Source organism: Python bivittatus, unplaced genomic scaffold (genome assembly GCF_059951505.1).
Source record: "Python bivittatus isolate LINGU-HERP-01145 unplaced genomic scaffold, Pbiv_v1 ctg000780_np1212, whole genome shotgun sequence".
Lineage (NCBI taxonomy): Eukaryota > Metazoa > Chordata > Lepidosauria > Squamata > Pythonidae > Python > Python bivittatus.
Window position 1 is genome coordinate 4,192,008 of NW_028277108.1, and position 23,067 is coordinate 4,215,074.

The 23,067-nt window shown below is 38.5% G+C and overlaps 2 protein-coding genes across 6 annotated transcripts in view; one reads left to right on the forward strand and one right to left on the reverse strand.

Annotated features, from left to right (window-relative positions):
- Nucleotides 1-1,017: 1,017 nt before the first annotated feature.
- On the forward strand, nt 1,018-15,200 carry ACTA2 (actin alpha 2, smooth muscle). The gene is made up of 9 exons (XM_007441158.4): nt 1,018-1,171; nt 6,281-6,451; nt 8,433-8,561; nt 8,851-8,961; nt 10,020-10,104; nt 10,443-10,604; nt 11,884-12,075; nt 13,516-13,697; nt 14,870-15,200. Exons 2-9 carry the CDS (start codon nt 6,323-6,325, stop codon nt 15,011-15,013), a joined length of 1,134 nt encoding a protein of 377 aa, XP_007441220.1. The 5' UTR covers nt 1,018-1,171; nt 6,281-6,322; the 3' UTR covers nt 15,014-15,200.
- Nucleotides 15,201-15,920: 720 nt separating this feature from the next.
- STAMBPL1 (STAM binding protein like 1) overlaps nt 15,921-23,067 on the reverse strand; it is a 32,486-nt gene continuing 25,339 nt past the window's right edge. For all 5 annotated transcript variants that reach the window (XM_015890421.3, XM_025175002.2, XM_025175000.2 and 2 more), the window contains 5 exons: nt 22,908-23,032; nt 20,244-20,381; nt 19,140-19,252; nt 17,923-18,022; nt 15,921-16,233 (listed from right to left, as the gene is read on the reverse strand). In XM_015890421.3, the coding sequence (XP_015745907.1) occupies nt 16,177-16,233; nt 17,923-18,022; nt 19,140-19,252; nt 20,244-20,381; nt 22,908-23,032 (533 nt within the window). In that variant the 3' untranslated portion in view covers nt 15,921-16,176. The remainder of the gene's footprint in view (nt 16,234-17,922; nt 18,023-19,139; nt 19,253-20,243; nt 20,382-22,907; nt 23,033-23,067) is intronic.

Consider the following 23,067-nt stretch of genomic DNA (forward strand, 5'->3'; position numbering starts at 1 on the left):
AGAATTGCAGGCAGCCTATATATGCATTCCTGATTCCCAACGATATTCATTTTAATAACTCAAGCTACTACTAGCATGGATTTCATCTCCATGTCTGTTTATTTCTCTATCAATTGCTAAGGTGAAGTAAAGAACCCATTAACCCCAGAATTAATGTGAGAGCCTGGGAAAAATCCATTCAGTTTAGCAACTGTGGCAAATACATAAACATTTGGTAAACTTTTTAAGGGGCCCTTGGACTTTAGGTGGTGTGAAGAAAGATGGTAGGATAAAAGCAGTCAGTCATGCTGTGCATAGCTTGAAAAGGCGCATCCTTGGGCCACATCTCAAGATCCTGCAGATGCCATTGGGGGGGAGATGCTGGGGTTTTTACTTCAACTCAGTCTGATGGCAAATGCTGGGGTTTACTTCAGAGTAAACTGAAAACTCTCCCAAGTCTTGGATCTATAAAAAGGCAGTATGTTTAATCCATGTTTTTGTCATATGTCGCATTAGGAGCATCGTTTTCTTTTTCTTTTCTTTTGGCTCTTATAACTCCAAAATACCTTTTAGCCATAGGCTTGATAAGGCACGTGCTCTACATTACCGGTCTCCTCAGTGCTGCATAGTTCTAAAATCAAATCATAGCTTTGCTTTCCCGTTGTGCGCAACGAGGCGTTCATCTCTCTGGCAGTTCTAACGCTGTTTGGTCCCAACCCCCTAGTCTGTGAATGAGATCTCTCCAGGATGGCGCCAAGGCAGGATTAACGACTCCTCTCGTGCTCCATTGACAGCTACGTACACATATAGTACACATCGGTCTTGCCAAAGCATCTGCTCCATGCCAGAAGCTGTGCCGGATGTACCAACTACTCCAGGAATCTCTCAGTAGCCGCTAGCCTGGATTTTCACTGTGTTTACAGAGCAGGCAGTCAGAGCCTCTACTGGCTTTGTGAACTGCAGAAAGGAATGCCAAGTGGAAGAGACTCAGCAACCAGCAGCCACCCAGAACCAAAGGATTTGTGAAGAAGCCCCTATATGGTTCTGTTTGACAGAGAGATGGAGATGGAGCTTGGGTTTGCTCCTTGTTTGGCGAGCTGGTGGGAGGAGACAGGCCAAGAGGCTATATAATTGGAGACGATGCCATTTCCCAGTGCACCATCCCAGAGCAGCACACCCTGAGCTGAAAAGGGTAAGTGGCCAGGACAGAGGAAAGAACATGGAAGCTGTCTTCTGAGTTAAGAACTGGGGAGACTCTTCAGAGGGGTCTCCAGATAGAACAGTAAATGCCTGAGCTGCATAACAGAGTCACTAGGTTTTGCCCTTGGGTTCAGGAGGCAGAAGTGCAACTCCTCCTTCATAGGTGGAGGCTCTGCAGATTTAGCTGGAAGTAAGTCTGACAGAACTCCATGGAGATGATTCCCTGCCTTAGATATTTTGCAGGGGAAAAGTATCTAATACAGGGAGAGTTATGTCTGAGTAAATATGCAAGATACATTGGACTCTGTGGATGGGCACCACCCAGTGACGCATCTTTAACTCCTTTAAAGATTTAAAGGAGACTTAACTCCTTTAAAAATTTAAGCACACTCCAAGCTGTTCTCTCCCACTGAAATCAGTGGGGCTGAAGGAAAATTTGCTGGATTTGATTCTGCATTTGCCTTATTTCCATCCTTATTCTTTTATTTCCGATTGAAACTGCAGAGATAAAACAGCTGTAGGGTTTACAAGCTTTGCACAACTGAGTTTTCTGTACAGCTTTCCATCTGTTTCTGTAATGCGATCTTACTTCTTACATTGCTCTTCGTGTGACATCCTGATGGACAGCTCCTCTGCCGTTCAGACCGATCCATAATGCAAGCCTTCATTTTTGAAGCTGTAACCCCAAATCAAGAATCTTTATTTTTTCATTGCGGAGCTGAGAAAGATCTTTCATGTCTGACCACTTCTTTTCAAACCTTCACCTGCAAACCAGGAGCTTGGGATCTAAGCATATAGAGTAGTTGACATCCTGGTTCCATTAACCAGAAGAGGGGGGCTAACTTTCATTTCAGCTGCTTAGAGGGCCTGTGTAAGTAGCAACCTGTGTTTGATTGTTGTTTATTTTGTATGGACATGCCTTTTGTGCTATTTAAGTATGAGAACGGAAGCTGTTCTTACTATCCCTAGGTGGAAGGTTACTCGAAGTAAACATACAAACATGGCAAGTTTAACATCACCCTATTACTACTTCAGTGACAGCTAAGATTAATTCAAGCAGTAAATCCTGCAAAAAATAATTGGAGTTGGGATACTCATGGGTGGCAACCACAGGCTTGTAATGAGTCCAGAAGTCTTGTCTGACATAATCCAAGACAGGTAGTTTTCCTATCTACTTTTAGTAGACATTCAGAGGCAATCTCTCCACTCCCCCTCCGTCCCCCCACAGAAAAGGAGAAAGAGAGAGAGAGAAAGAAGGAATCTATAATGGATGTATATGACGCTCTGCTCCTCTACATCCTATTAATCAAAACACAGAGATATATGAAGAGGGCTAAATGTTCTTTGTCTCTGTGCTAACACTATTTAACATGACTGTTTCATCCAACTTCCTATTGTTTTATTGTACATGGTGTTGGTAAATTGGACATATCTGTGATATGCTTGATATTTTTATTAGTGTGTTATCATTTTAACTATAATTACATTATTACCATGCATCTTAATAATTAATACCAGGAATAGCATAGGAATTGCAGTTCAGTGAATCAAGATGGTAGCAGTACTTATCTTTGCTTTTGTTCACTGCATGAAGCCTTTTCTTTGATTTTTGTCTTTGGGATCTTTAATTTCTTAAAGGCTGGCTTCACACATGGTAGAATCCAAAGCCATAACCTGGCTGGTTTGCTTCAGGATGGGTTAGAAGGTTATGCGAACCCAACCACTGAGATCTGTAAACCATGTTAAGTCATAATTTTGATAATGAATTGTTAGTCATGAGTCATAAACCATGGTTTACAAGCCATAACCCTGGATTCACAGTCCCTGCAAACACACAAATTGTCTTATGGCCTAGCAGACAATGTGAACACAGTTTATGTGGGGGTATCACAAAACCCAGAGCCTTCCCGATAGTTACACATTTTTGCAGAATTCTTGGCCAAGGGAGACTAATCTGATCAGTTTATGTTGTAAAAAGAGAATATTTCAGATATTAAATCTGTATTTGAATTATTCCCCTTATTCTTGAACTGATTTTTGGGAGTGTGCTTTTCAACTGTTCCATTGTAGATTTTCAGTTAGATTCCTATAATATATCATATGTTTTGTTCTGACAGATGTAGCTTGTTTGGCTGGAAAACAAATTATTGCTGCTGTTGCTGTTGTTATTAGTGCCAGTCAGGAATGCCTTAGGGCTACCAGATCTGGATTCCCAAAACCAGAAGACCACAAAATGGAAGCAAAGGAACACAGAAAATTCCATTTTTTTCCTGTCTTCTAGTGGCTGTCTAAATGTTTGCAGCTCAGATCTGGTAGCCCTACTCACTGCAACCAACGAGTTTGCCTTTGTTGTTGTATACCATGACTGCTGGTGTGCTGGGATCGCCCTTAGCTTTGTGTGTCAATGAAACAATTTGCAATTATCTGTAGAGCTTACCCAGGACAGATGCATGTTTCAGGTTTAGTGCTGAGTTCTGGACTCTGCAAGTTGCTGTGAGTTTCCTGGAGCTTTAAATGACTGCTTGGCTGTCGTTAGAAGTCCTGCCTTAAATGTTTGGTTTCCCTGAATTTCCCTGAGCTCTGGCAGTTACTAAATATGGCTTTCATTTAGAGTTCCCCGTGCTCATGCAGAAATGCAGCATTCCCTTCTTCCCCCTCCCTCTAAGGATATTTTTTCCCTTTTTGGCTCAGTTGAGTTGAGTTTGAAGAAAGGAACCCCTGACCTTTTCTGCTCTGTTCCAAAAGCAGGCTTTTTAAAGGCTTTGTTTCCTAATTAGGAAATAGTTTGTTCCAAATCTGCCAGAGGTTTTCAGCCTAGGTGCAGATTCTGTGTTTTTAGTAAATGTTTATCTATAAATATATAGCCCCTATAAATGCATCTTTTCCAGCATTTCTCTGGAAAATTCTAGGATTTTTTCTTTTCTTTTCTTTTCTTTTCTTTTCTTTTCTTTTCTTTTCTTTTCTTTTCTTTTCTTTTTTTCTTTCTTTTTTGGTAAGAAACAAAGAAGAGAAGAATTTGCCTAAGAATTATCCTGAACTACAGTATGCATTCTAATTCAATTTTACCCTTTCAGAAAGCAATGCTGAATAAAAAGCAATTTTACAAGAGACTACCCAACACAGGACTTGTTTACACATTACATTTTGAGATGTTTGTCACCTGCAAATATGACAAATCATTATTTGCAAATGTGAGATTTTTACTAATGCATCCATAAACTGAGCTCACACTAATTCACTTGCCCCATCGTAAGGTGTGGAAAAAGGCTTTGATATTTATATTTCATTCATAAATACATATTTTTTTATCCTGGCTGAGAAAACATTTGTATTAAGTTCTCTTGCACAACCAAAAAGTAACACAATCGACACATTTCAGGATCCAAAGGTACATGTGAACTGAGCATTGTAATGGAGCAACTTTGTTAAACAATTCAAGAAGCTGATAGGAAACACACTTCAAGAGCTTCAAGAGTCACATTTGTTGGGGACCGAGCATTGCAGTTCATCACAGGAATCTCATCACTTGGCTGTGGATCTTTGAGGAAATAAAACATAGTAAAAATAACTGAAAATGGGTGCTGATGGGGAGGTTCACCATCCTCTCCATGCGTCCCCATGTCCTGCCTCATAATCTGTGCCCTTCACCTTCAGATGCAATTCAGTGGAATCCTCTTCCTTTTGAACCTCCATATCCTGTGTCTAATGTGGGAAATCAAGCCCAGTATATCCAATTTGTATGTGTTTGATAGCCAATTATCATTCTTTGGCAGATTCTGGTGATCAACCAATGCTACTTATTGGCTACTTTTCGTTATTTCTTTTAAACGCTAAGCATGAGAGATGCAAGAAAAATAGAGCTGGAAATCTTAATTGGCTATATTTCTGGCTTCTGAGGTATGTTATCCATGTACTTTTGATTAACAACTGAATGTCTGTGTAATGACCTGCCTGTGATGTTGGATAAAGCCTGAGATTCGGCCTCAACCAAAAAGCTCATTAAATGTGTTAGGCTGGCTGTGATCTGACAGTCTACCTTTCCTCATAATATGTTTAAATACATGGTCATCCTATTATTCTCTTTTGGGATAAGCAGTATAATGCAAAGTGCAGGAAACATGTAAGAAGTAGTAAGCTAATGAAATTAGAGCCAGGCCTTGCAGTTTTATTTTAATTTTTTTGTAAGGGTGAAATGGGGAGAGGGAACAATGCCATGAGCTACCTGGAAGAAATTCTCTCTCTCTCTGTGTGTAAATCATCGTCATCATCAAGTGAGAAATTTGTATATTATAGAACAAAAGTTGAGATTATCAAGAAAGATAAATTCTGTGCACTCAGGGACCACGTTCTGTTGTTCTTCTGTAAATTTTGTAAACCAAACCTTAAAGATGCACTTTATTCCTTCTGCTTCTTAAAATAAGGGAGACCTGATCTGGATTAAGGGATTTACAAGTTGCAGGGGAAGCTTTAATCCTTCTTTAGATGGAGGCTCTAATACATTTTGGAATCCCCACACCTGCCCTTTACATTTCCAAAAAGTGTAGCTTTATCCACAGAGTAATAGATTTCTCTATGCTCAGGTTACCTTATCTAGGCTGCAAAAATCAAGAAGATTAAACAAAGAGGTAAAGTAGTCTGAATCTCTTTGCTGCCATCTTGTGATCGTCTGGATTTCTGCAGGCCAGGTATCGTAGCTTGTTTGTGTTTGAGCTCAGACTCAGATTGGTGTAGCAGGAGTTGTTAGTATGCATTCATTGAGCAAAGGATAAAACTAGTTTTAAGTTAGGGAGAGGAAACCTCCAGGGTTTGCTGAGCTGCATCCCCCAGCATTGGCTCTTCTAGCTAGAACTATTCAAATTGCATTTAGGAATATTGAAAGTGTCCTAAGGGCCTCACCTCTGCTTTAAGTTATGCAGTGATGGTTTGCAGGCAGTAAAAGAGAGGAAGAGTTTAAAAAATTCCTTTACTGCTCTTTGCCTTTCCTATGGCTATTAAAACGGTAAGTGAAGTCACGCTACATATTTTAGCCCACCCTTCCCCTGTCCTTTGTTGGCTGAAAATGTTGGATATTTGCCATGGATCTTCTCCCTTCTCTTTGTAGGACAATACCTGTGTGGAAAGTCTGTGAAAGTGACTCTAGAAGATGTGTGAAGAAGAGGACAGCACGGCACTGGTTTGCGACAATGGCTCTGGGCTATGTAAGGCGGGCTTTGCTGGCGATGATGCTCCCAGGGCTGTCTTCCCTTCCATCGTGGGACGTCCGAGGCATCAGGTGAATGGTTGATTCAGCTGCTTAGCAGAGGAAGCCAAAGATTGAAATGTAACCATGGAAAACTTGTAGACTCGCTCAACTCCGTGCCACAATCCTCATGTGAATTATTTTAGATTAGCGCAGTTGATACAAACAGGCCTGATTTTCAGTTAGATTCTTGAACCAAATCATCTTTCATGGGAAATTGGCAGCCTCTTTTAACTTCTTGAAATGTATTTTTTGTTTTTGCTTTGTTCATACTAATCAGGCCTCCCTCTCTCCCTCTGTTTCTTCTATTCCCAACTGTTGTTGTTGTTTTTCCCTGAGATACAAGGGAAGAAGTGAATCAACTAATTGAATAAAAAGATTTATACTTGCTGTTGATTACAAATAACCAATATATATTAAGTAGTACGAAGGGAGGTGGAATAAGCACAAATGGTTGTAAAGGTGGGTCCTAGGATCGCCAGAAAATGAAATATAAAATAATAGCAAATCTGATAATGTACTTAATTCTCCTTTCTAAATAGTCACTGATGTTATATTTCAAAGTCATTGCCTGTGAAGACTCTGAAACTGCTGAAACTGTCCTCCTATTCTGCTGCTATTAGGTACATCAAAGGGTCAAAGTTGGAATAACCATAGGCCCCTCCCTTTGGGATCAACCATGTTAATTGCCCACAGTATATTTCCACTGGCTCTGAAAAGTTCTGTGCCTTTTGATATAGATCTATAACTACTCTGAATTTTCCTTGTTCACGTTCCTCTCTTTCCCTGCTTCCACCTGCCCTCTGCCTCACTCTGCCAATTAGCTGATTTTGATGCTTACTGATTTTTAATAAACTTCAAGCTATATTTTTTGCTAGCTGAACTGAGTGGAGAGCTCTGAAAACTGAGGATTTGCTCTGATCCGGATATAGGGATTGACTGGGAGCGTGCTGGTTGCAAACTAAACTGGAAATCACCCACATTAATTTTCCAACAATACAGAGGTTTGCTGAATTCTTGTGGTTCAGTGGGGTGAAGAGTGCCTATCATCACTTTTCAAGATAGTTATTATTTATAATGCTTCAAAATCACTCTCTCTCTCTCTCCACGAAAAGCTGCAATGTCAAATACATTTATTTGGAAATAAATCCAGCTGAGCTAACAGGGCTTAATTCTAAATAAACATGGCTGGGCTTGAACTGATACAAATACCAAGGTGAATGGAGCTTGTAGACTGTACAATGTTTGTGCTAGATGGCTCTCTGCTCATTTTATCTCAGTGAATTATTTTTATTCTATTCTTCAGCCAAAAAGGGGTCTCAGAGTAACTTATATTACTGTAGAATCAATAGGGAAAAGATTGATGTCTGTCTGCAGGATGGACTATCTAAATGGCATGATACAGGAGGAATGAAGACTTCAGAAGAGGAACTCTACACAGCCACTCATTCAACTGGCCTGGTTGAATGGCCCTCTTTTCCCTATTGTGGTTGCTATCTAGTGACGGTTCAAGGAGGACCCTGATTGGCTTAACATAAATTGAGTTGATTGTTAAATAGTGATGAGTAATCCATATTAGATTTCAGGTTGCAAGGCCCACAAGAAGCTAAAGAACACTTCTAATAAATGGAATGGGAAAAGGATTTATTAAGAAAGCTATTATTGAAAATACTTCAGATTACATTAGGCTAAATAGATCAGTGCCGTTGTGATCCAGGGCAATACAGCTTGACATGCTCAGCTGATATAGGATCCTTTAAAAACATATATATTATGTTCCTATATGCTGTGTTCAGATATTGGGCTAATATGACATGCTTGGTTTGGGTTTGGGTGTTATGTGCACCTAGCCAATTGTGAGTCACTCAAGGGATCACAAGCCATGGCTTAGTGTGATTGGGAATTGGATCATAGTTATACTCTGGGGAAAAGTAACACTATGGAATGATATGTTTCTTTCTGACCCTGTTTGCTTCTGAGCCAGATGTGGTCCTGAGCCTTTTCCTCTCTTTAGGGTGTAATGGTAGGCATGGGACAGAAAGACAGCTACGTAGGAGATGAAGCTCAAAGCAAGAGAGGGATCCTGACACTGAAATACCCCATTGAACATGGCATCATCACAAACTGGGACGATATGGAGAAGGTATTTAAACTGCCAATTTGACAGTGTGTAGGATTTAATGATGTATGTCAGTGATGACTTCATGTTATGTCTTAACTTTTGCAATTTTATTACACGGCATAAGGGCAATGGTGTTTTTAATTTGTTGAGTGCCATTTACATATCTTTTGTTGAAGGGCTCTTTTTTCATTTTCTGGAAACTCAAAATGCAATATGTTATTCTTGGCTTTCTGGTTAATTGTTCCTGTGGTGGGGCTGAGTTAGAGGCGTTTCTCATGATGCTAATAATTCCTGTTGCCATTTATTCCAGATTTGGCATCATTCATTCTACAATGAGCTCCGTGTGGCTCCTGAAGAGCATCCAACTTTGCTTACAGAGGCACCTTTGAATCCAAAGGCTAACCGAGAAAAAATGACACAGGTAAGTGGTGTATAGTATGATGATGTTTTGCTAACCTGTCCAAGTGGCCGTTCTACCCATTACACCTGTGGAATTTGATCCCTGTTTATATTTTTGTGCAGAAACATGGAGCCAAGACCTTAAAACAATATTAGTATTTCATTGTTAGGCCTTCCTTCCTTCCTTCCTTCCTTCCTTCCTTCCTTCCTTCCTTCCTTCCTTCCTGCCTGCCTGCCTGCCTGCCTGCCTGCCTTCCTGCCTTCCAGTGCCCAGGTTTACAAACCCTGTATTCCTCCTGAAATTCTCTTTGAGTTTTGAATTACTTGTTTGTGGAGCAGTTCTATCAAGACACCATTTCTTCCATTCATAATTTTTGATCTTTGTTCAGGCAAGTGAACTTCTCACAAACCAGATTCAGATGCAAATGTTTCGGCCTTAATCAGCATTGACAGTTTGAATTTCATCCTGGCATCCTTGCTGCTTGCTTGTGAATAAGATCATTCATATACACACACACACACACACACACATACACATACATACATACATACACACACACATACACACACACACACACACACATACACACACACACATACATACATACTGTAACTGTATTCAGTCTGCACAATTGTGACCCAATAAGCCAAAGAGTCCCCACCAGCCTCATCAGTCAGGGATGGGCATCCAGTTGGCCCCATGTGGCCCACAGAGCTTTTAAGAAGATTGATGGTGTGATTTTCCAGTGGAAAACTTAACAAGGCCTAACACTCCTTTAAAAGTAAAATAGTCAAATGAAAAGAGGGAAAAATTGATGAACTACCAAACATGGCTGAATGGCCTTATTGATATATATATTGATATATTGATATATATATCAATAATTGTACAGAACTGTGGGATTATGGGAGATGTAGTTTTATATCTTTAATAAGCATCTACTGTCAGTGATCTGCCTGTTATCACAAAAGATTGTATAACATTGCAAGCCCAATGCTTGGTTTTGAAAAGTGGCATACAGATGTTCAAATTAAAATGATCACGGGAAGGATTTATTTATTTTTTTCTATTATTCTCAGATTATGTTTGAGACATTCAATGTCCCAGCCATGTATGTTGCTATTCAGGCTGTTCTGTCTCTCTACGCCTCTGGACGTACAACAGGTAAGAAAGTGTCAGGCTCAGCCCAAAGAACTCCACGAGACAGTGCAAATGTAGTTCTGTTGTGTTTATTAGCTTCCACCTCAAGACAAAAATCTCTCCAGACTGAACCTAAGTTCCCAAGCCAGCAAGCCACAACACCATGAATTCCTTAGGGTGGTGCCAGTCTCATCTTAAACTTCCCACGCTCCTGTTGGGGGTTAAGGAAACGCTTATCACCGTGAGCGTGGCCTTCATAACACCATTCCATCACAGAAAGTGATTCTGCTTTGGGTCTTCAGAATGTGAAGGAGAGTGAGTTGGCTTGAAGTCAGTCAAAACCTGTTTTGTGTTACCTCAAGGGATTGTGCTTGACTCTGGTGATGGTGTCACCCACAATGTGCCAATCTATGAAGGCTATGCTCTGCCCCATGCCATCATGCGCCTGGACCTGGCTGGCCGTGATCTTACTGACTACCTCATGAAAATCTTGACAGAACGTGGCTACTCATTTGTTACTACTGGTAAGGAAATTACATATGATCTTCACTGACATATAGCTATGTATCCTCCTAGTCCACGTATAAAACAAATTATTTTCAAATATTCTCTCAAAGAATCCAATCTACACATTTTTCTGATTAAAAAATTGCTATATATTGTCAACATTTCAAAGGGTGACCTAAAATATAGATTCAGTTCAAATGGACTGTTGTTGGCAGATCCGAATACAGACTGACTGCTGAATTGGTTCATCGTATAGGGGTATCTATAGTTTGTGCCAAATTTTCTTAAAAGAAAATGTGTTGTCTTTTATAATGTTCTCTTGACAAACCTATAGCTAGTTTCTCAGAAAACTCAGGACAAGCCCTTACTTACAGTTTGAAAAAAGTGGAGCAGAAATTGGCTCCTATTCAGATGCAACAAATTATTTTGTGCAAATAGTAATTCAAATTATAATTTGAACACTTTGGCACTGGATGAGAAATTGTATTGCTAAGCTAAGTATCCTTACATCTGAATCATTGTCTACTAGCCAATGGCCACTGTGTGTGCAATATCAGAACTGTATAGACAATCCCTTCTGCATCTTATGGGCTCTGAACTAGGGATCCACATTCATAGGGGGTTGTTATCAATAATGTCTATCCTAGCAGAATGGATTCCTTATTATCTTTGCACTTCTGCACACCAATTACAGGGCTTAGGAGAACCTCATAGAGCAGTTTGGTGGTTCAAGGAAGTGGGAGGAAGAAGGGGAATTCCATTGCACAAGATGTTGAATGTATTCTGTGCTCCCATTACACATTTAGCTCCTAGCCCTGCAATGAGGAAGTCTTCTTTAGTGCATAGGGCAGAATGTGCAAATATACATCCCCCACCCAAAAAAGCTGAATGAAAAATACTGCTTATATTTAAATTCTGAAACATTTAAATTTGATAGGAAATCTATTTTTCCCTTTTTCCTTTTAAATACGGAAATCAAAATACTTTGGCTGCAACATAATACATAGTACAGGTTTTACTTTCCAAACTGCCAGTTCCTGAAGTTAGACAAGCCTATCTAGAATGATCAATTTTGACAAATTAAAGCAAAATTAAAAATCTTTGGCAAATTCAGAATATTTGTTGGGTAATACATTTATGATAAGTGCTGAACATTGAATTGGTTTAAAATATTTCTTTTCAATTAGCATAAATATTAAACTATAACTAAAGCAAACACCACGAGTCTGCATTTCTTCTTGTATCTGATGGACAAGGAGTTCACGCAGACATCTCTTCTTCAAATTTCATCTACAGCCGAGCGTGAAATTGTCCGTGACATCAAGGAGAAACTCTGTTACGTTGCTCTGGATTTTGAAAATGAGATGGCCACTGCTGCTTCTTCATCGTCCTTAGAGAAAAGCTATGAGTTGCCTGATGGTCAGGTGATTACTATAGGGAATGAGCGTTTCCGTTGCCCAGAGACCCTCTTTCAACCCTCTTTCATTGGTAGGTTGATATATAGTGTTTCTTGGACAATTAGTTTATATACCAATATAAAATATAGCTGCTGTTCCTTAAAAGGCAATACCCACTTCATCTGTATTCTATCATGCAGTTGGGGAACCTTTTCCAGATACTTTTGGACTCCAGCTCCAATTCAACCAACCAACCTGATCAATGATCAGGGATGATGGGAGAGGTAGTCCAACATCTGATAATCTACAGGTTCCCAACCCCTAATCTAGGTCTGGTTTTGTGTGGTTTTTTGGGGTATGTGTGTGTGTGCGCTTTGAGTCAATGTTGGCTCCTGACTGCCTAGACTAGACCCTGCAGTTTTCTCGGCAAGATTTTGGAAGTAGTTTGCCACTGCCTTCTTCCTAGGGCTGAGAGAAAGTGACTGATCCAAGGTCACCCAGCTAGCTCCTGGGCCTAAGGTAGGACTCCTGGTTTCTAGCCTGATGCCTTAACTACTACACCATATTGGCTCTAATCTAGGTTTATACAATATATATAGATTAGCCATCCCTTCAGTTTTTACTTGGTTAGTCTGTATGTTCAACGTGATGAGACATTGTGCACATGACAAGGCAGAAAGCTGAATTTTCCATCAAGTGTGCTACAAGCATGAATGATGGCCATTTACTGGTCATGATGACGTACAAAATAATGCAAACTTGAACTAAAGTATTCTTGTTGCCTTAGGGAAAAGAAATGTTACTGTAGGCAATATAGTTTGGAATTGGTTTTTCGATTAAGAATCAAATAGGGATGTAGCAGCTGCGTTTATTTTTGTGTTAAAAGACAATTTCAGTAAGTGTATAAGGAATACTTAATATGTAAATTGACAATCAACAACGTCTCTACTTTTCTTTCAGTGCAGTCATTTCTTTTATAAAGCACACATTTTAAAAACACCAAGCATGGCCGTTGCAATAACTTTTTTCCCCTGGCTGTAAGATGTAACCCTAACCCCTAAACAAACCTATAATAACCTTATATTGTCTAGATGTTGGGTTTGAAACAACAGTAATTCTGAATGAGTTCCATTATAGCATCATTTATGTTCAATCTGACATCATATTTTAAGATCTCTGGAAGCCAACTGGATAAGGCCCTTGATTGTGACACTTAAAGATTTTGAAGTCATCTTTGCATTGCACATTTGTCATCTAACTGGACTGCACTTTGACATCTATGAAAAAAGGCAACTTGTTCATCCAGACTTCTGAATACTCAGTGCATCATGCAACTTTCTTAAATGTATAAATCTACCTGTACTTTCCATGCAATGTTAGTTCTGATTCTGCTTGCTTTATTTGTAAAAGGTTATAAATTCTTTCAACATTTGATTGTAAATCATTTTGGGGTGGCAGATCAAAGGATTTAACAGGTTTAATCCCTTATTTAAGAATATTTAATAAGTGTTCCTTTTGAAATCCTCATCAGGCATGGAATCTGCTGGCATTCATGAAACCACCTACAACAGCATCATGAAGTGTGACATAGATATCAGAAAGGACCTTTATGCAAACAATGTCCTATCTGGTGGGACCACAATGTATCCTGGCATTGCAGATCGTATGCAAAAGGAGATCACTGCCTTGGCTCCCAGTACTATGAAAATAAAGGTATTGTTTTATTGATCTCTACGTAATTCATAGTGCCAGAGATGGCTAATTATATTTACACGATATGTCAGGGTTCTTAGGGATGAGGAACCTGCTGTGTTCCAGATGTGGATGGACCACAGCTCTGAACATCCTCACTGCTAGCCCTGCTGGCTAGGACTCCTAAGAATTGTAGTTCAGCAATATCTGGGAGTCCACACTGACTTGAAGGCACAGAAAAACAAAACAAAACCAAAAAACAAAACCCATACCAAACATTTTTCCTAGTTCTATATCTGAATTAGGAATGTGTATTAGAAATGTATTTTTTGTTTGATTTGATTTTAGAATTTAAAATTATTTTTACTTTCCTTTGTGGGGGGATCCTTTTATTTTATCTTGTCTTGCTTTGAGTAAATTGGTCCCAAGGATCTTTGGCATGAGATGGACTATCTCTCAGTAGCCGGGGGATGTAGCAACATTCACTCACATACAAGTCAATGAAAATACTAACAAAATGCAGTGCAAAGCAGTAATATTCCAGCAAAAGAAATCTGAATGAAAATAAATGTGAAAGAATTACAAATTGAAATTAGTACATTTGGGTTTAATTTAATATTTTAAAAATCAAAATTAAGCATCAGTGGGACTGTTTTTTAATCATTTCATTGGGATTAATTAAATTCACAATCCTATTCTGAATTCCTTAGTTGAAAAGGTAGGAGATGGAGAAAGAAAGTTCCTTTAAGGAGATCCATCACACCAGTAGTGACTGGATTTTACTTCTCAGGATCATTCTTTTTAAAGTACCCATCATATTTCTTTATCTATCATAGTGAACCTCATGAAAAAGGTTCCAATTTTAACAGAAAATCTATGCACAGATTACATTGCTTTTAAAAATAGAAGTGAAACCAGAGTTGATAGCTTTTGCAAGAATCTAAAGTAACCAAGTATAGCTTTTTTTCTGTCCAAAATGATTTGTGTAATCTCACCCTCAGATGTGCAGCACCATCAAGAATAACCACACTTGCTTGGGTTAGATACCTAATAACAGACATGAAGTCTCTGTTACCAGTTTTGCAAAAAAAAAAAAAAAAAGGCTTGCTTTCAGTGAAAACTGGGATATGCATAATTTGTATTATCTCTGCCTGAAGTGGTTTAACCAGATCATTTCAATCTTTTTTCTTCAGATTATTGCTCCACCTGAGCGCAAGTATTCAGTCTGGATTGGGGGATCTATCCTTGCTTCTCTTTCCACCTTCCAGCAGATGTGGATCAGCAAACCAGAGTATGATGAAGCTGGACCTTCTATTGTTCACCGCAAATGCTTCTGAGTTGCCTCCCCTTCTGTGAAAAATATTCTTATCAACCTATCCCAAATACCTCCCTTAACAATTAGCTGTGTTTTCAATAAGGTGTATTTGAAGTTTTTAGGGGGCAGAGGAGGAAAGAATAAATTGTAAACATGCTTTTCAGGTGCTTTGAATTTTTATTAATAAACCTCAACTTTTTCATACTCTACTTGGAGTAAATAGTATTCCTTCTCCTCTGGAAGAAGAGTGAGACACAGCTGATCAACACTACACTAGCCAATATTTGCATTACAGTTCTATGGATAGTGCAAAAAGTGAATCTTGATGATCAAGGGTAGTTTGTACTTATTTTAACCATCTGTTGGAGAACACACAAAAAGAACCGCTATTTTTATATTTAAGACTTAGATGGACACTGATTATATCTGATGGATAACTGATGATAGAATTGTGGGCTGTTACTTTCTTTTCTCCTGGTTATACCTACATAGTTTTCTGTTCCCCATATCCTTTGACTTCTACTTTCTGTTACTCAGATAAATCAGAACTATTTTAAGTTTCTTTCTTCTACAGTGAATTTATAGGAAGACAACACTGGCCCTTGAATAATGCAGTAGCAGCTGTTTGGAACTGAAGCTAGTTGACTAGAAGGAGCTGGTGTTTGTGAGCTCACACATTCATAGTTCACTATGTTCATCTGAGCACAGGCTCTCTGTGTGTTTCTCAGCAGAATCTGTTTTGCTCCTATTGGCTGTTCTGTTCTCATTCCATATTTCACACTCTACATAATATCTACTGTATTTTCAAATATGCTGTAAACATTCACATGCCACACTTACACACCCCTGAATACCTAGAGGACAGGAAAACAATCATATACTCCAGAGGAAAAACAAGAGAGAGAGAGAAATTTTGCAAAGGGGCCAAGACTGTCATTGTGTCAAGTTCACTTTATTATCATATTATTCCAATAAAATAACATACCTGGATTGAATGCCACTGTGAACTTCATTTTGACCGTACAACAAAATAACTTCAAAATGGGAAAAGGGCAATAAATATCAAACCGTTAAATTTAAAACATACAAATATAAAATGTCAGTAACTTGGAAAACACTAGGAAAACCTGGCAGCTTTGTTCCCCTTTGGCCTTATGTTTTACGGAAGGCGTTCTTCTATCTCTATCACCTCAGATCCAGTACAGTTATTTTTATCTCTTTTCCAATGACATGTTTGCAGATCTGCAAAAGAAAACACCAGATTAATCAGAGATTATCTGTCATGAGACAGCTGCTGCAAAATCATATAACTTAAATCTGCAACAATTTAAGGGAAATTTGGAATTATTTCACTAGGATATTCATCTGAGGGTAAGGGTTGCCCTGAAGCTGTGATCCAATTAGGACACTGAAGGGCATATTCCCAACCCAACCACACTCTGTTCTTTCTTCCTTCTGGATAAGGTAAAGATTCTCTTGAGTCAAGCTAGACTCCTGGTGATTTCATGCACACATCTATGTAACTTTCTTGACAGAAGTATGAAAGTGATTTGCCATTATTAGATTCTGGGATTTTTTAAAACTCAACTTGATAAACTGAAATTTCCTGGAGACTTCCTGTTCAAGTTTGTTTATTTATTTGTTTATTAATCACATTTATATGGCCACTCATCTCACAAAAAGTAACTCTGGGCAGTTCTAACCTGGTCTGACCTTGTTTAGTTTTTTTGAGATCAGCCAACATTATCTAGGCACTGCTACCTATTTCCCAGACTTCTGGTCATGTAAGCCTAACCATATTGTTCATCTGGTTTGTTGGTATCCATGATTTAACACAGCTAGTTCTTCTGATTATCTTTCTCCATAAAAAACACAAGGACATTGGGATGTAAGAAGGTAATTTACTCTTTCACTAGGACAATGTAAATAGTTTCATGGGACAAATGGGTGTCATCCAGTCTTGGTTTCTAAGTGAAGTCTTCCTTCACTGCAGGAAGGTTTGAATTTGCCCCAGTTTGCAACTTTCCCCTCCTTTCCAAATGAACAGATAAACTGACGTATGAAATGACCAGCCTACACATCTATGTATTGTTGGACTAATCTTGTTCCTGGTGCCATTCTTTTCAACTCCTCCTGCCAAAATCTAAACCACTAGGGGAAGTAACTTGACTTTGAAAATGGATAAATATTTATTAAATATATATCTTAATTATTATATGGAAACCGACATTCCCCTCTCCCCACATACACATCAAACAATCCTGGGAATAATGTTATTTTCTAATACAGTATATCTTCTTCCAGAGGCATTCTTACATTTTCATTCTGAACAGTTGATTTGACTTTTACCTTTACAGAAGCTTAGAATATGAATGAGAGAGGAATAGTGGGGAAAAGGTCCTCAGACCAACTTGCTAGCAAAATCTGAATTCTGAGGACTGCAGTGCAAAATATCTGGAAGGTGCTGGGCTGGGGACAGCTACTATAGCAAGTTAGCATGTCCCACTTTAATTTTCACATCCGGCATCTGAACACTGCTCCCCTCACCCTTTCTACAAGGAAAAACAGCCTTTCAGCTGTTTTTGCAGAATTGCTGAACTCTTCACTGCAGGAAGGTTTGAATTTGCCCCAGTTTGCAACTTTCCCCTCCTTTCCAAATGAACAGATAAACTGACGTATGAAATGACCAACCTTCAACACACATCTATGTATTGCTGGACTAATCTTGTTCCTGGTGCCATTCTTTTCAACTCCTCCTGCCAAAATCTAAACCAAATTTCTCTGAGCTGGCTGGTGATAATATGAATTGGACCATCTGGATGCACCAGATTGGAGAAGACAAATTTTAAGCAATTACGCTCGTATTCACACATATTTTAATAATAATGCAGTGTGTATACAGAATGTTGGAAATTAATGTGCTATCCTTACATTAAATAGCCTAGGGTCCTTGGTATGAGGGTGAAAGCCCTTCTTTTTACAAGCAGAAACTTCCAACATGCCAGCATTAGTAAGTCTGAAGATTCCCATCCTAGAAAATAAAAGAAAGATTAGGTCTAGGAAAGCAATTCAAACCCAACAATTTGTTTATAGCACATAATGTTGATCTCAGTTGCACAAGGAATTCAGGAGGTTCATGGAGTTTGCCTGAAGTGTGTTTTAATTAAATTCACAGCTGGCTACTAAATGGAGAGACACCACATAGTACTGAGAGAAGTCACATACTCAACAGCATAAGTCACTTAATGAAAATTAATTAAGAGTCACCTTGTTGATAAAGCTGTTGCTACAATATTATGACAGTCAAACACTGCCTAATGCTCAGAATAACTTCCCTTCTCACGCTGAGAGGCTTCCTTGCAAAGATAAACTCTCTCCCTGAATTAAGAGAGTCATTTCTATAACACAGTTGCATCATATATGATTTAAGTGTTACCAGAAATATTGGGCCATAGGTCTACAGCAGTTTTACTGCTTCAGCAAAAATGTTAAAATGACAAGTAAAATAATATCCAACTTTTGAAAAACCAACCAAAAATAATTTCATTTGATTGATCATATGCTTTGTAGTTTAATTATTTAATCAAGGGTAAATACATTGCATGTTACATGAAAGAGATAAATCCCTGGCACTTTTAATATAAAAGGACCTCAGAAAAAAAGACTAGAGAAGTACCACAAACACACAAGAATCACTACCAGTTAATGAGATATTTCTGGGCCATGCTAACACGGGCTGGAGCACAGAACAGGATTCACAGAGGTGTTCCTTCTATGGTCCAAGAAGGAGTAGGAAGAGATCATTAAACCCCTATGTCTGTGCAACTACCCCTAATATTTTTTTCAAAGACTAAAAATGTGAGACATGGGATCTGAGTACCTGAGTACCTGAACTTTGTTCAGGTTTAACAAAACAAAGAGAGATCAATGTTGCAAGGCATAGAAATAGCAGAAGGAAATAGCAGAAAGAAAGCAAGAATTAAATTCGCTTCTAAAAATATACCTGTAAAGGTATATTTACTCAAACAATAAGTATTTCAACATTTTTTTCGCCTTGCCTTCTTGAACGTTTTATAGTTGACGTTAACAGACACGATAAACTAAGTATCTTAATATTATTGAGGATGGAAAAGGAAGCTCAAACTCACTCATTATGTTTTGGTGAACAAACGATTGCAATGGCCTCTGGAAGCATCAGCTGATAAGAACAATGTGTGTGAAGATCAACACTGGATAAGAATGCAGTCTGGGTTGGATGGGACTGCAGAGAAAGGCAAACTTTTATATAGCATGTGACTTTTATTCTGTTTTACAGATACAGTAGGAAGAAGTCAGAATTAGCTGCACCCATCTATTATTTATTAAATAAATATTAATAAATAAATGAAAATTATTAAAAAATAAATACATAATTATTTATTTCATTATCTCAAAAACATGACTCTGGGCATCTATCAACAGTTAAAAACAACATCAACAATAAGTACATAATTGGCAGCTGGAATAAAACCAAAACACCATCAAATCAACACTGACGTAACATGGAAAAATGTTCTCTTTCGTATTGACCTAGGGCAGTTTTCCACGTTGTGGTAGCTGAAAGGAGCTCCACCTAAGTCAGCAAGTTCTTCTGCCAGTCTCAAAGCCACTTCCCAAGAATAAGTACCTGGTTTTAAAAGAATCGACTGGGATTTAAGGAAAAAGGGAAAGGCAAACACCAAATGCTTACTTGAACAATATCTTTAAATAGGTCACAGGAATATTGTTTCTCTAATACTGGATTGGAACATCTTTGATCTGGACCACAGCATCCTCCTAAACTGACCTCTCCTCCCTCACTCCACAACTCACATCTTTTCTTCTTCTGGAGTGATCTTATCTGGACAACACTTTTCAATATAAAACTTTCTCAAGCCCACTTGTGTCACGGGAGACACTTCTGAGTGAAGAAAGGGTGCAGTTCTTCCTTCTTCATGGTGCAACCTATTCCCCCAAATCCAATCTATGTCATGTGTTAGAATGTACGTATGCATATAAGAAAGCAAAGGTGTGCTTTGTGTATGTATGTAAAAATGCAGAAGTACATCTGCATGAGAAAGAAAATTCATCTGGTCTACTCAGCCCTCCTACCAACGGCATACAGCCCCAAACATTAGCTTAAGGAGAATGCAACTTTACACTGGAAGAAGTGCCCTTTCCTCCTGCTGCAAAGAATGTCTACGGTCTATCACAGCATATTTATCTCTACCTACATGGATCCAGCCCAGCGTGAGAAGATCATGTTGGTCTTGAACACCGAATAGCTCTTCTACATTCTCCATGTCACAGTAGTCTGGTCCTGCAGACTGTTTTGGTACGATTACATGAGTAATAGTGAATTCATTATGAGTCTGTAAGACACAAGCACAAGAAGATAGCTTTTGGACTTCAATCCCAAGAACCAGCACTGGCATCAACCAATTTTTTTAACTATTTATTCCACAGAAGCTGTGCTCGTGTACATCAATTGATGCCAAAGAATCATCAAAGCAACAGGTAAAACAGGAATTGCTTTCCCCCATGGAAGGTTCCTGTTCTAGGGAGGCTCTATATATTGCATACAGAGATGTTACAGAGAAAAAATATTAGAAACTGCCTTACTTTTATCCATTTCAGATCATTGGTGTCTCTAGTTCAGTACTGACTGATTGATGACACAAATGTTTACCATCACTACTTGGGAATTCCAGGAATAAATCTTGAGGCCTACCATAAAACTTTCTTTCTTATTTATTTATATAGTTATAGTATATCGTCATGTACTGAAGTCTGTTGAAGGATATGCATCTATTCTCTTGTAAAGCTGGGAGATAAATACTATTTTTTTAAATAAGCACTATTATTTCCTTATTTATTCTTACTATTTAAATCCTATTTTCCTACCCAGAATACATAAGGTGGATAACTGCAAAAAATCAAATATAACTCCTTAAAATCTCATAAAAGCAGTTCAGTGGTTTAAAGTAGAAGTGCACAGTGTTTTGCGGTAAACATTTTTGAATTCCGAATATCCCATTTCAGATGCAAAACAACTGCTCTGAACGCATGATAGACTGCTTTGCATGCCTTAGGAGGTTTTTTTTAGCAAAACAGCTCTGTTCTGAGTGTAAAACACAACTTGTTCAAAACACATAAAATTACTGTTTTAATCTCAAGACAGCTACTTTTCATTCAAAATAGGGCACTTTACACTCACAGTTGGGGTGTTTCAAATTCAAAATGGTTCAGTTCAAAATATTTTGCACATCTTTGTGTAAAACACTGCATTTGGTCTGCAATATCATTCAGTTTTTTTACACTGGTCTATTGATGCCCAATAGGGCTGTTTTAGTGCCCCTATAATGTGAAACCGCAGCAATATTCTCAACTTCTCTTTCTGGACTAAGGAGAACATTTAGAACTGCTGCCTCCTTCTGTTCAGATAAGGATCTGGTCATTGATTATAAAAAAAAGCCAACGTTATGATCTTTATGAAGAGAACAGCTCATCGCAAACACATACGACAAAGAATGTCAAAGAATGTCACATATGTCAAAGAAACAAGTCATGACATTTAGAGCTTTGGAAGTTTTTCATGCCTCAAACTCCTGAAGGGTTCAAATAAATTCATCATAGGGGAAGGCAATTAAATCTTTGCAGTGTTAAAGTTTGAGACCATGACTGTATTATAGTCATTATGTGGTTCCTAGGACTGTGTCTATAGGGATTTTGGACCACTTAGAGGCCACTCAACTCTGATCCTCTGGAACACGCTCCCTATTCCCAAGATCCAGCTAGCCCCTATTTTAGATATTTTTCATAAACTGGTAGAAACATGTCTTTTTCAACAGGTGTCTGGAGCCTAACATCTATGCTTTCCTTCCTACCCAGTTGGCAGTGGGCTATTTTATATTTTACTTAATTTTTGAGAGTTATTACGTTTATGGTTTTTAATTGTTTCCATTATCTGTAAATCACCTAGAGATATGCAATGGTGGTAAAGAAATAGTGGAAATAAAGTAAATTTTAAAATGGACAGATTTATTCCTAATGGGATACTTTCCTAGTGCCCAGATGTGTCCCCAATTCGGTGTTACATGTGGAATCAGGCATGGCATCAACCGTGAGGTCAAGCTCAGATTTATCATGTCAACTATTGGCTCAAATTAACTTCATGAGGTAATGACTGGCCCCCCAAGATAGTTTCAGGCTGCAGGAGGAAATTATTACATTGTATTCTAAACTACCACAATACTAAAATTTCATAGATGCAAATAGTTCTTTAACCAACAAGTAAAAGATATTGAATTGTTGACATGCTCTGAGCTGTTCTTCCTCTTATATCAGTTCCTGTGACAGATAGGTTGATCCCAGCCTGAAAGTTTTACAAAATCAAGACTAATAGATAATTGTTCTCTTTGCTATGGTGCAAAGATCCACCCTAATGATAGAAACATTATTCAACAGCAAACAAAATCTAAATGCTAATATCCAAGTGATATTTGTCAGAAGCTTTTCGTCCCTCCTTCCCAAGAATCTGATATAACACATCAATCATGATCACTATATTTAATATCACTTTGCTTGTAATAAAATTTCACAAAAACTAGAGAAACGCAGTGCAGAATCATAAAAAGGAAGCTGGAGGCAGCAGGAAGATAGCTTAATAACATTACAGGCTTTCCAGTGTCTAAGATAAACTATTTTGCAGTAAAGCAGCAAACAGCAGATCACAGTGCAATAAGATTTTCTGAAGAGACCCTCACAGCTCTTCAATAAAATCAGCTATTACACAGCACGCTTATGCTTCAGATCTGCTCTTGTTGTCGGTTCATTCCGGTTAAACAGAGTACCATTAAAAGTGCCTTTCCCATATAAATGTGAAGGTTTTATTGTACCAGTTTTCCACAGAGAATGCCACACGTCTCTATTCCTCTTGCTGTATTTGCATCTGCGAGCAGCAAAAATTTGTGACAAAGATCACTGGGCAGAACCACATTTCGCAGTCCTTCAGCAGCGTTGTCTAACAAAGAGAACGAGAGTGACATTTACCAAGAC